The 12,596-nt window shown below is 41.3% G+C and overlaps 2 protein-coding genes across 4 annotated transcripts in view; one reads left to right on the forward strand and one right to left on the reverse strand.

The window, feature by feature from the left end:
• The window catches only part of LOC113607604 (uncharacterized), a 118,584-nt gene extending 117,347 nt beyond the window's left edge, over window positions 1–1,237 (reverse strand). The window contains exon 1 of the transcript XR_003428004.1: window positions 1,176–1,237. The gene's annotated coding sequence lies outside the window, so the exon portion shown is untranslated. The remainder of the gene's footprint in view (window positions 1–1,175) is intronic.
• On the forward strand, window positions 1,201–11,130 carry FBXO5 (F-box protein 5). 3 transcript variants are annotated; one of them, XM_027083081.1, is made up of 6 exons: window positions 1,690–1,804; window positions 4,721–4,880; window positions 6,753–7,470; window positions 8,869–8,959; window positions 9,905–10,087; window positions 10,809–11,130. In XM_027083081.1, the coding sequence occupies exons 3-6, from the start codon at window positions 6,788–6,790 to the stop codon at window positions 11,058–11,060; spliced, it is 1,209 nt and encodes a 402-aa protein (XP_026938882.1). In that variant the 5' UTR covers window positions 1,690–1,804; window positions 4,721–4,880; window positions 6,753–6,787; the 3' UTR covers window positions 11,061–11,130. The 3 variants fall into 3 exon arrangements, with proteins under 3 accessions (XP_026938874.1, XP_026938867.1, XP_026938882.1); XM_027083073.1 differs by lacking the exons at window positions 1,690–1,804; window positions 4,721–4,880 and adding an exon at window positions 1,201–1,337; XM_027083066.1 differs by lacking the exon at window positions 4,721–4,880 and having other exon boundaries at window positions 1,369–1,804.
• Window positions 11,131–12,596: the final 1,466 nt, after the last annotated feature.

Consider the following 12,596-nt stretch of genomic DNA (forward strand, 5'->3'; position numbering starts at 1 on the left):
TATGTTGTTTTATATTCCTCTTTCATTCAATGAAATTGTTAATTGCGAATTTCTTTCCCATTAGAAAGTAAACTCCCTGAAGAACAGGACTTTTTGTCTTTTCAACCCTATGTCTGCAGGACCTAGCACCAGGGCCAGGTGAGAGACATGACTCAGGTGCAAAAATTTAAGGGGATGCCAAAAATTTCAGCAACCCAGAAAAATACTAATTTAATGCAACATTCTGAAAAATAAACTCAAAAAAACATGAACTATCGAAAATTTTACCTAAAGACAGGATCCACTCAGCACTTGCATGATTCATCCTGATCCCGGCCCTGCTTCACGCAGGACTTGACCACAATTTGAGCGCTTACCACAAGCCAACTATTAACTCTCCCCGGGGCTGCAGAAAAGCAAAAGAAAGAGGGAAAACTGCCAAAGACAGGGATTCGGACTCTGGGGAGCTCACCTCCTGTAGCGTCACTGTGTTGTGACCAAAAGCTGGGTCAGGGGACTGCAACATCACCACTTAAAGTACACATTCAAAGAGTGAAAAGTTCAGCATGACAAACTGTACGGTACAACTTGTCATAGAAGACTTAACAATTAATACTTCCTCCGTTTCCTCCATCACTAGAAAATCAGGCCAGGAGCCTTCGGTTCCAGGGTGTGGAAATGGGAACTCCCAGGGCAGGATGACTGATTGATTCATTCATTCTAGAGCAAGGACTACTGTGTGCGAGTACAGTAGATTTAATAAGCTAAACGTCCGTAACAAAGCAGTGGTGGCGGGGGAACAGTGGTTGAAAATAACAACACGCTTACAAGAAGTGACTGTCCCAGCCTCAACCCCTCCGGAAGGCTCCTGGGAGATGCGGGCCCAGGTCTCCCGCACCACGTCAGCGGCACCAGCTCCATGTGCCGGGAGGGACGCGGCCCCACCCACCGCGGCCCCAAGCTCTCCGCCCCCCAAACAGAAACGCGGGTGACCCCAGCGCGCAAGCGCCAACCCGCCAACAGCACAGCTACCGCCCGCCACAAGCGCCTGCGCGAAAGCGCTGAGCCGGGGGTGGGGCGAAACTAGGAGGAGAGAGGAGCGCGCCTAAATCCTAGAGAGGCGGGCTAAGTAGGGCTGGGGGAGGGCTCCTCTTCCGGAAAGTCTGCATTCCCGAACGACCACAGTGGCTACTCACCAAACTCCCGCTTGTGAGATGACCGGAGAAAGTCGGCTACCCTTTCGACCCAGCGGAGATCTTCAGACAGAAGCCGAAGCTGCCTTCAGGATGAAATTAGGATCCGCAGGAGGCCCGTTCTCCAGACGCCGAAGGGAAGCGTGGCGGGAGCGCGCATGCGTGGTAGGCTCCTTCCACGTGCGGCCCGGCAGTGGTCTCCCTGCGCTCCGAGGTCCCGCCCCCTGCCTCAGCATCTTTCCGGACGCGCGGAGCCGCCGGGGAAGAAGGAGGTTGGGCCTGGCGGCCCGGCCCCGCCTCGGCAGCCTCCAATTGGGCGTGGGTGAGGGCACCCCCTCCCGCCGCCTTCCCATTGGAGCGCGCGTGCGAGCGGCGCGCCCCATTGGGCCGTGCGGATTTGGGCACCAAATTCAAAGATTTTAAAAGTACCAGCTGGCGCCTTTTAGAAGCTAGAGCTGAGAAGCGGGTGGCCCGTTTCTCTGCCGCGGGCGCAGCTCCCTCACCTGAGGCGGAACCCACTTGCCCTGGCATGAGCCGGTGCCCCTGCAGCTGTTCCCCACGGCCGCCCTCCGGTTCCTGCCGCTGCAGCTACGGCGTCCTGACAGCCGCCGGGCGCCCTCGCTCCTTGGACGGTGGGTGAGAGGAGAGAGTGCGAGCGGGGTGCGCCTTCCAGGAGGGGTGCCCAGTGAGGGGGGAAGACGGGGGACAGCGCCCTGGACCCGACGCGCTCCCGAATCCGGCCGTGGGGCCCGTCGCTGGGCCTCGGGCGGCCGGCGGCGGCAGCGGCGGCGGGGGGTCCCGGGACCGGGAGGGAGAAGGCAGGGGTCCGGGGAGGGGAAGAGGTGCCGAGGCGGGATGGCGGGCCCGGGTCCCGCCGTGCACGCGTAGCTGGGCGCCTGCTCCCGAGGAGGTGCGGGTCGCAGCCTCCCCGATGGCCCTCTCTCCTCGCGCAGGGCCACCGACCTCCACCCCGCCGGCCCGGGCGCCAGACGCCCCTCCTTCCCCTCCCCCACCCCGGGGCTGCGGCTCTGACAGGGCCCGCGAGCCGGTGGCCCGTAGCCTCCGACCAGTGGCCCGACCCCCGCTTCTGTGCCCCGTTTCCCCGTGTGCCCCGCACCCCCGGGTCGGAAGTCAGTTCCCCCCGGTTTTCGTCACCTCAGCCTTCCTGGCGGGCGCGGGAGATCGTGCTCGCTGTTATCTCCCGCCTCCTCCGCCGGCCCGCGCCCTGAGGGCCACCCCTCCGACCCCTCGGGATTTCCAGGGTTCCCCCCAACCCAATCCCGCCAAATGCAGGGCCCCCTCATCGGGCCAGGCTCTGCTGGGACGTCCAACCAAAAATGTTCAGTTTCTCCTTTTTTCCCTTTACCCAGTGACTCAGTCTCAAGGCCTGGAGTCAGAAGGAGGGAGGAAGAAAGGCACTTTTAAATACAAAACCCTGAATTTGTCCAAATTGAGACGGTCTTGAAGAATTTGGGAAGCAGATTTGAGAAATGAAGAATCAGTTATCTTTTTTCCCCGCGCTCCTGAGGAACCAGTCTTTTATTCCACCTCTTGGGTGGAATGGAAGGCACTCGGATAAACGCTGACTTTTTTATCCTCTTTGTTGCTGTCTCCTGAAAGAGATCCAGATGCATTCATTTTACCTCAGAAATGACCAAGAATTTTAGAAATTAGCAACTTGATATTGTATATTTGGTCATCACTGAAAAGTGCCCCTTTCTTTAGAAAACGAATGTAGAAAACTCAAAAAATATTTTAACAGGTTAAGTCTGTTTCTAGAAAACCCTGAATCTTGAGCCCCTCTGTGAAATTCTGAAGCTTGGTGGCTCTAAGAAGGGGTATTTTTGGTTGCTTAATTCCAGTTGTCTTTATTACCTTGCCCCTCACGAGAATATTTGCTGGTCCCTGGATTTTTTTTCCATATTTACAAATTTGAGGAAATGAAATTAAAAATGTATTGCATTCCATTACTTCTGAAAGTAGGCTTTTGTAAACTTTTCTCTCAGGGATTATGGCTGATTTGCAGTTGATGGCGGCAGGCCTTGGGGCTCTCTTAAATTTTTAAGGACTTGCCATGCCTAATTAGTGTTGGGCACATGCTGGTTATCTTATAGGTATTGGAGATTGTAGAACTTGATTATTTAGCATTGGGATAGTGGGGAAGATTTTTAATTCCAAGCACTGTAATCTTTTTAACTATTGTAATATGACACGTCACATCTACACTGGAAGGTCAAATGGAAGGTCAAACTTTGTATGGTTAACTATCTTACCACTTTCTCGTGATTGGATTGTTGAGTGGGTAACTAAGAGGTTTTAAGAATGTTATCAACTCTGAGGTAGACATTAGTATTTCCATTTTAAAGAAACTGAAAGACTAATTCAGCGTTCTAGGTTACAAAACTAGTCAAAAGGCTGAGCAAGGATTTTCATTTGAAGTCGGATATGATTCCTAGGGAAAGTATATAGTAATCTGAAATGCATAGGTCTGTGTAGAATGCATTTTGCTACTTTTAAAATGTTCGTGATTTACAGTATAAAGAATATGAAGGGATTTGGCTTACAAAAATAATATGGTGAAAATAAGTTTTATTTATTAAACTATAAGTGACAGGGACTCTTCCATACATTTAATCCAGTTTGGTTGGTTTTCTTACCTGCATTTTATAAATGAGGAAGCTTGCTTAGTTTTTTGTTTGTTTGTTGTTAGTTTTTTGTACCTGAGATGCTCAAGATTTAAACCCTAGGGTATTCTTTACTCCCCTTTCCTTCATCATCCACATCTAATACAGGACATCCCCAACCTCTCTTGACTTTATCCTTCTAAAAAGATCTCAGATCTATCCAGTTATCTTTATTTCCGCTGCGGCCATCCGAGTCTCAGGTACCCAACTCTCTGAACTCCTGTGATAGGCACCTCCAACTAGCCTCCCTGCTTTCACTTGAATCTTCCTACTATCCATTTTCCACAGTTGCCCATCTTTTTTTTTTTTTTGACGTAAACCAAATGTCTCTACTTAGAACCCCTCAAAAGCTCTTTTTTACACACTAAATAAAAGCCAGTATACCCTAAAAATCCTATAGAGCATACTGTACCTCTCCAACTTTCATTTTCAAGCAATTCTTCCCCTAGCTCACAAAGTCACAGCCCTGCAGGCCTTCCTCTTCCTTGAAAGCTCAACACTTGTCCTTCCAGTGTCCACCTCTGTCTGGTTTTTCACAAGGCTTTCAGATGTCAGGATTTCACCTCCAAAAGATTTTGCATGACTAGTTTCTTTTCTACTCCACACCCTGTCACTAAAGAGGCATTGGATAAATGAATGAAGTGGCAGAACTAGACCCTTAACCCTCATCTGTCTGAGTCAAGAGGTCACAGAACCTTGTGATACTTTTTTTTCCTTGCAGGGTAATATCAGATCAATTACATTTCCCAAATTGTTCAGGGGCATTTGGCTTGGTCATGGGGAAGCACTGAACTAGTTAAAAAACATGGAATTAGCTTTTTACAGTCTTTCAGCTTCCTTTTTTAAATAAAAGATGGTATTCAGTTTATTTTGCAGTATAAACTTCACACTCTAAATCTACAACCAGCATCCAGATTTTGGAACCAATGAAAGGAACCAAAGTTCCTTGGAGAAATAACAGATTTTCTGGCTGGAACAGGAAAAATACAAGATGATCGTGGAGCATCTTGTTTAGTGCCAAAAAGTAAGGAATGTCAAATGAACATGAACTTAGAATGGCAAAAGCTGGAACAATTTGAGCAACAATGTAAATAATGTAGTATTAAATTATAACCCAAAGTCCATACATAAGTCTATACTTTTATGCTTTTTTTTTTAATGCTCTTCATCTTACTTCCCAGGTGAAATAATGGATGGAACAGTGAATTTACAGTGAAGAATAATCTGTCCCTCTTAACTACCTGTCAAATCTTAGGCAAGTTACTTAGATAAGCTTCAGTGTTCTTAACTGTAAATAATAATGCCTCTCCATTCTACCTCAAAAGGTTGTGAGAATCAAGTGTTTGGAAACACACTGGAAATTAACTTCTAAACACTTAATAAGGTAGTTGAATCATTATTAGCTCTAAATTTAAAGAACTGTCCAGATCCAAAGAACAATGTTGGATGAAAGGGGTTCTATAGGATAGTCTCCCAGTAACTAAGTTCTAAAGACAGCAGAGGAAGAATGCTTTTGAAAAGAATTTTGAGTTTCTGAAGTACAGTTTCAGGCCTCTTCCCTTTAGGCAACTAAACAAAGTAAAAGGTGTGTCTTTGTTGGTGGCTTCTTTTTTATCCTCTCAGAGAAAATGTAGTCTTGTGTAAATCATACTTAATTCTTTACTTGAGGCAAAAATAAAAATCTCTTGGAATTTTTTACTCTTCTGAGTAGAAGAGAACCACTCAGTATAATTTGTTCTAGAGTTAGGGTTAATTGGGGGTTTATTTACTTTTATGCCCCTGAACTCTTAGTTTAAACCTAATTAAAAGAGTGTCTCTACCTACAAGGTTACTTGCTATCAAGGTGTCCTTTAGTACTTGGAGGTTCTAAGTAAAAACAGTAAAATTAATATGAACGGATGCTGTACTTACGTACCTACGTTTACTTATAGGGTAAATTTTTACCTACCTGTGATTGGTTTGCAGGGGGTATAGTAGATGGGGGAGTACATTAGAAGCGCATACCATCCATATACTCTGCCTTCAGAAATGCTAAGCAATTTTCTTGAACCCATTCCTTCCCAGTCTCTACTGCCTGACAGAAATTCTAATCATCCTTTAAAGCAGTGGTTCTCACCTAAGGAATGGGGGAAATTTGGCCTCTGCTGGCTTCCCCACACTCCAATAAGTGGTTACTGGAGACATTTTTTATTGTCCTGACTGGGGAATAGTGGCTGCTAATGGCATCAAATGGCTAAAAGTTGCTAAACATACTACAGTGCACAGGACAGCCCCCAGCAAAATTATCTGGCCCAAAAACTCAGTAGTATGGTTAACATTCAAATGATTAAATTTATTGCCTTTTCAGTCCTTTCTCCAAGCTACCTATAGATTTCTTGATTCATTATTGTAAGGCTTATAATAATTGCTAAACTAACATTTAAATATACAAATTTTTTTGCTACTTTTATCAAAACTATTTTGGCATTCCCCTCCTCCACTGTCTTGACCATATTTCTCTAGAAGTATTTGATTTCTATAAGGATATTTCTTATCTCATACCCTGCTCATGGTGCATCACATTTCCTTATTTGTTCCATAAGCACGGATATTTATTAAATAGTCCCTTTTGTCACTACTTTCCACTCAGATATGACTCTAAAAGTCAGATGGTAGAGTTATACAGATTTAAAAGCAGTCTGTACTGAAGGTACCCCCTCAAGAGTAAGATGTATATACTTTTATAAGGTTTTAGTAATGTTTTCTCATATTAAACTTGGACAATTTCACAGCTACATAGGCAGTACCCAGTGCTGAGAGAATGCAAAGTAATTAAGTCTCTATATCCCAAATTTAGAAGTAGGGATATGTGGAAATTTTGCCATTAGGAAGTAAATATGTTATGTTCTTTTTGTAGGTTGTAAAGAAGAAAGTTCCACTGTCTCTGTCAAAATGAAGTGTGATTTTAACTATAACCATGTTCATTCTGGAATTAAACCGGTAAAGCCTGATGACAGTAGAAGACAAGGTTCCTACACTACTGCGAATTTGGAAGGTTCTTATAAAGACTTCATTAAAGACTATGAAAGGTTATCAGATATTGGGTCACCGATTGTGAGCCCCAGGATTGTAGAACTTGAAACTGAGAGCAAGCCCTTGCATAATAAGGAAAATCTACATGTACAGCAAACACTTAATAGTTCAAATGACATAGAAGAACTAGAGACCAGCGGACCTTATGAAGACAGTGGCTACTCTTCATTTTCCCAGCAAAGTGGCCTCAATGAACATGAAGACAGTAGCCTTCCCCTGGTGGAAAATTTCAGTGACAGTCCACAATCTTGCCTGCTACGGACACAAAGCCCAGACCAATATCCCAACAAAAACTTGCTGCCGGCTCTTCATTTTGAAAAAGTGGTTTGTTCAACATTAAAAAAAAATTGTAAACGAAATCCTAAAATAGATTGGGAGAAGCTCAAGGAATTTATATCCAGTGGAAATTTTAGACTACAGAATATAATTGGCAGGAAAATGGGCCTAGACTGTGTAGATATTCTCAGTGAACTCTTTCGAAGGGGACTCAAACATCTCTTAGGAAATATTTTGACACAGCTCAGTGATATGGACTTAATCAAGTAAGTATTGTTGCTTTGTGGTCATTAATATAATCCATGAACATTTTTGTTAGATGGCTCAGTACCACCAACTCATGCAAAGACATAGTACGGTAGTCGTGCACTGTTTTTAATTGAAGTGATGACTTTTGTCTGGTTGCTGGTATTTTACTATTTATGTGTCACTAGGAGGAAAGAAAGATAATTTTTAAAGTATGCATTTAATCCAGTTATTTCAAATTTCATATTTATGCTATTAGAAAACTAGTTCTGTGAGATTGGGATCTTTGTTCCTTTTGGTTCTGAAATTGTTCATACGTAAACTCCATCTTTTAGTCTTAACTATAAAACAAGAGCCTAGGTCTGGTGTACAGGTCCAATAGGCATTATGATTTTTGCCACACTTGAAAGTATGAAATAATTTCTGTTCTTTTTAGGCCATTTTCAAATTTGAGAGTGATGAAAATACAGAAACCCACAAATGGGTCTGATTATTACTATTTCTTAGAAACCTTATACTGACCACCCTTTCACATTCCACCAAAGAAAACCTGTTAGGATGAGGTAACTGAGAATTAAGATGATTATCCAGACTATTGGATTAGATTGCTTCCAGCTCAACTGAGTTCATTTTTGGCTTTTTGAAAAATTTTTTAGAGGTACTCTTTGTGTTACTTTACACTGGTCCATGAAATATAGGTGAAGCAAAACAGACATAAGTAAGGATTGATTTTTATTATTGGCTAGCTTCTTGAGGGATAATCAACCTCACAACATTTTTGTTAGCAAAATGGAGTTTTTAAATTGATTTCTACTAATAGCAGTGTGTCCTCAAGTTCTTTGAAATTTGTCTAATGTTAATAAATAACCAAGATGGTGCCATATATACAGTGGGGCTTCTTATTTGATATTTGTGGATATTGTGAGAAAATGAAGTACAAAGTGTAGGGTTCTTAAGCCTGGATCCACTTAGGATTACTTGATGGCGAGCTTTTAAATAAATACAGCGCCCTGGCCCCCATTTTAGATCAGTTAAACCCAAGTGACTAGGCATGGGCCATCCTTAAATCTTTCTCACTGTTGTGGCCTCTCTCGTTGCGGAGCACAGGCTCCGGACGCGCAGGCTCAGTGGCCATGGTTCACGGGCCCAGCTGCTCCGGGGCATGTGGAATCTTCCTGGACCGGGGCACGAGCCCGTGTCCCCTGCGTCGGCAGGCGGAATCTCAACCACTGCGCCACCAGGGAAGCCCCATCCTTAAATCTTAAGTGCGTACCTCAGGCAATTCTAATGTATAGCCGGGTTTGAGAAGCACTGCTAATAGAAATTTCTTTTTTGCACTGTTAATGTTTCTGTAATATAGTCATCTTAGCTCCTTGTGGTGCTTTAATTGTTTCCTTTATAATCATTTACTTTTCCAGTGTGTCTAAAGTGAGCACAACTTGGAAGAAGATTCTAGAAGATGATAAGGGGGCATTGCAATTGTACAATAAAGCAATACAAAGAATTACCGTAAGTCTTGCAGTTGTTTTAATTTTAAAATATAACAGCTAGTGCTCTTTACCTTTGAAATTGGAGGGGGAAATAGCAAGGATAACAGATGATCTGGAAATCCTTTACATTCATAACTCATTAAAATAATTCAAAGATAAAGGGGATGGGATCCCAACCCAGTCGTTTATTTCTTGGGTTCTCCATGAAAGGAAATGTCCGAAGATAAAGGGAAAACTACTCAGATCTCAGTGAGAGTTGACCATATAGCTTGGTTGCCATTTGTAGTTTAGCTGTTAACAAATAAACAGTAATTATCTACATATTGAAGATTCTTAATGCAGGAAAGGAATTCATTTACTTTACCAAATACTTAGTAACTTCGGAGATGTTTCTGAGAATAAAGATCAACACATTAAAATTTCAGGCCTAGGAGCTGGCCGACTTAGGTCCAGATTTTGGTGCTGCTGCTTACTAGCTGTATAGCTTTAGACAAGCAATGCTTAAATTCTCCAAGTTCAGTTTCTTTATGTATAAGCTGGTGTTAATGGAAACTTTTCTATTCCAAAAGATTGTTTTGGATCCATTCATAGCACTGAGGGGACACTTAAACAGTGACTGTTGCCATCTACTGGTGGATGGGGAGAATGACCTTTTGTTCTAGTGGTAGTGCTTTATAAATCATGTGTTAAATGCTACATACTAAGAGTGTAAAACGCTTTCTCACAATTTCTGATTTGCAGTTTCACTCAACAGCTTAGTTGTTAGGCCTTAAATGTGTGAATATTTGTGGGTGGCTGCATGTGTTTAAGCACATGCAGGTAATTTGGATGCAGGAATAAATCCTTTATATTCTCATTTGCCCCTTTTACATGTACAACATGTACAAACATAATAAAAATTCCTGATTGTTGAGAATATAGGAGAATATTTTTTAATCCTATTAAAACTTTTTTTTTTAATTAGGAAAAGAACATTAAGTTTTCACCACACGCTTCAACCAGAGACTATGTTTTATTCAGAACCCCATTAGTATCTGTGCAAAAGTCAGCCACCCAGACTCTCCCCAAAAAAGAAGCTCGAACCAAGTTACCTGATCCAGGTGATCAGAAAGGTTCTACTTACAGTCGACACAGTGAATTCTCTGAGGTAATTTTTTGTTTATTAATAAATTAGAAGCATATGGGACATTTATTGTTAAAAGGATTTAGAGTAAGAAAACCATTTATAACTCAACTAATCAAATTAGGGAAGTACACAGAGATGTCTTTCTAGGCCGAAAATAATAGATATCATTTGGCATTGTTTATGACAGTTCAGTGTTGTTGAGATCTAATTTGGAAACACAAAGAGAATAAGGAAAAACCTTGATTTTGAAGTTTTATTTATAAAACTGTTAAATACTACGTTTCACAATTACTGCCTTTAATAACTGATGAAGAGAGCTAAGCAAGAAGTCAATTTTATCAGACACCGCATAGATATGGAAACATGGTAACCTTCATAGCAATATAAAGATAAATGCCATATAATGTGATAGGTGTTTTTAAAAAAGTAGAACTAGAGGTGAAGGAGCAACCAACTCCTGAGTGACTCCAGGAAGATTTCACAGAAAAGGTGACGTTTAAGTTCTGCATTGATGTGTGAGTAGCATTTATGAATAAGAGCATGTTTGTAGCATTAGGAAATAGCCACTGGATCAGTTGACAGTGGTTTCTCACCTGTTGAACAGAAAGCTCCTTAAAGGCGGGAGTTGTGACATTAGTGCTTTATACGTGTATTGGGGAAGGCACAGAGGTACACTTGTTTTGAGTAACTAAATTACATTCAGTCCTTACTAAAATTTGTTTATGGATTTTCTTCTTTCTAGGCTGCCAGAACTTTGAAAAAGAATGAGAGCCTCAAAGCCTGTATTCGCTGTAATTCACCTGCAAAATACGATTGTTATTTACAACGGGCAACCTGTAAACGAGAAGGCTGTGGATTTGATTATTGCACAAGGTGCCTGTGTAATTATCATACCACTGAAGACTGTTCAAATGGCAAGCCCCTAAAAGCCAGTTATAAAATGGGTCCTTTGCCTGGTACTAAGAAAAGCAAGAAGAATTTACGACGACTGTGATCTCTTAATAAATCAGTTGTAAGTGATCTTGAAGGTTAGTTAGAAGATGTTAGGTTTTAACTTAAAAAAATAAATGTACTATGATGTTCAATTTTATGTTGAAATCAGTGTAGTACATGGGTTTTTTTCCCCTCAGTGAGAAGAGAGGATACACAAACTCTTAAAATATTTTACAATTTAATGTGAAAAAATTCAAAATTCTCAATCTAAATCAGAAAATTTAAATATTTTAAGAAAAACTTTTTCTGATGATTGTGATTCAGAGGTAAAATAAAATTGTCTCGATTTTATGGTAAAGGAGGACCATGTAATTTTACCTGGACAATCTTAAATGTAAATCTTCTTTACCATCCATTAGCATTTGAGACATTTTATTTGCTTTACCAAATTAATAATACCTATTGAAATATCAGCTTCTGGTGTCTGTTAATTTAAATGTTTTGTCACCTTTCTTGAACCTCTTTTTCAGTGTGTGTATTTCCCAAAAAAGTATCTTTTGTGAAATCTTGCTTTTCGTTTTTCGTAAGGTTTGTATGTTTTAATATTTTGTACATATGTAAATATTTCTGTATTTTTTATGTGCCAGAGTAAGAAAATAAATGTCTCTTTTGTATATACATGTAAATAAATTTTTCTCCTGTTATGAATAAAATTGTTACAAGCTTAATAAATAATGCGAGTCTTTTATTTAAACATTTTAAACCTAGAAACAGCTGAAGTAAGAAGCTGTAGGACACTGCCTGGTATGTGTGAAGGCATTGAGTGGGTCTTTGTCTCCTTATCTGAGGACCTTGTGAGATTACCAGGCTCTGTTCCAGGCTCTATTCCAGTTTTCTCCCCACCCAGTATCCTAGTAGTTGTGTAGTTGGATCTTGAAATAAGCATCTCAGGATGGTTCAATACAGGAGGACCATAAAACACTCTTTGAGGAATACTGGTGTATTAATTCATTCATCACTAAGCCAGTTAAACTGTATGGCTTAAACAGCCACAAAAGAAATATATAAAACTATACTAGAAAGATTAAAAATAGTATGTAGAATAAAATGTTGTCTTTGACTGCAATCAGAGCTTTTGTGCTAATAAGAGCCCAGGATAAGGACTTTTTTTTTTTATTCCTCAATTCTAAAGTTGAATATATTTTGGTTTCAATTACGGATATGGAGGAATTAAAGAGTTTTAATTCAGATCTACCAAAGGCATAGACTTAAAGGTGGGCCACACAGGTGCTCTCAGTCAGTAGGTCCTCACAGAAGCTTAAGGGCTTTGCCCTTGATCTCAGCAGAAACCTAAGAGGATTTATCTCAAGTGGGTTTGTGGGTGTGTCTTTTGTCTAATGGAGTAGAACCTCCAATAAAATTAACACAGGTTTGCTTAAGCTTTGTTGATGTAAAATTGACAGACAAAAAATATTAAAGTGTATAATTTGATGTTTTGACATATGCGTGCATGAAGCCATCATTATTGCTGGAACGAAGGTAATGAATATTACCATCATCCACCGGGTTTTTCCTGCTTATTTGTAATCCCTCCTGT

This window comes from Aethalodelphis obliquidens, unplaced genomic scaffold, assembly GCF_003676395.1.
Source record: "Aethalodelphis obliquidens isolate GAN/ISIS:26980383/991018 unplaced genomic scaffold, ASM367639v1 scaffold3, whole genome shotgun sequence".
Taxonomy (NCBI): Eukaryota; Metazoa; Chordata; class Mammalia; order Artiodactyla; family Delphinidae; genus Aethalodelphis; species Aethalodelphis obliquidens.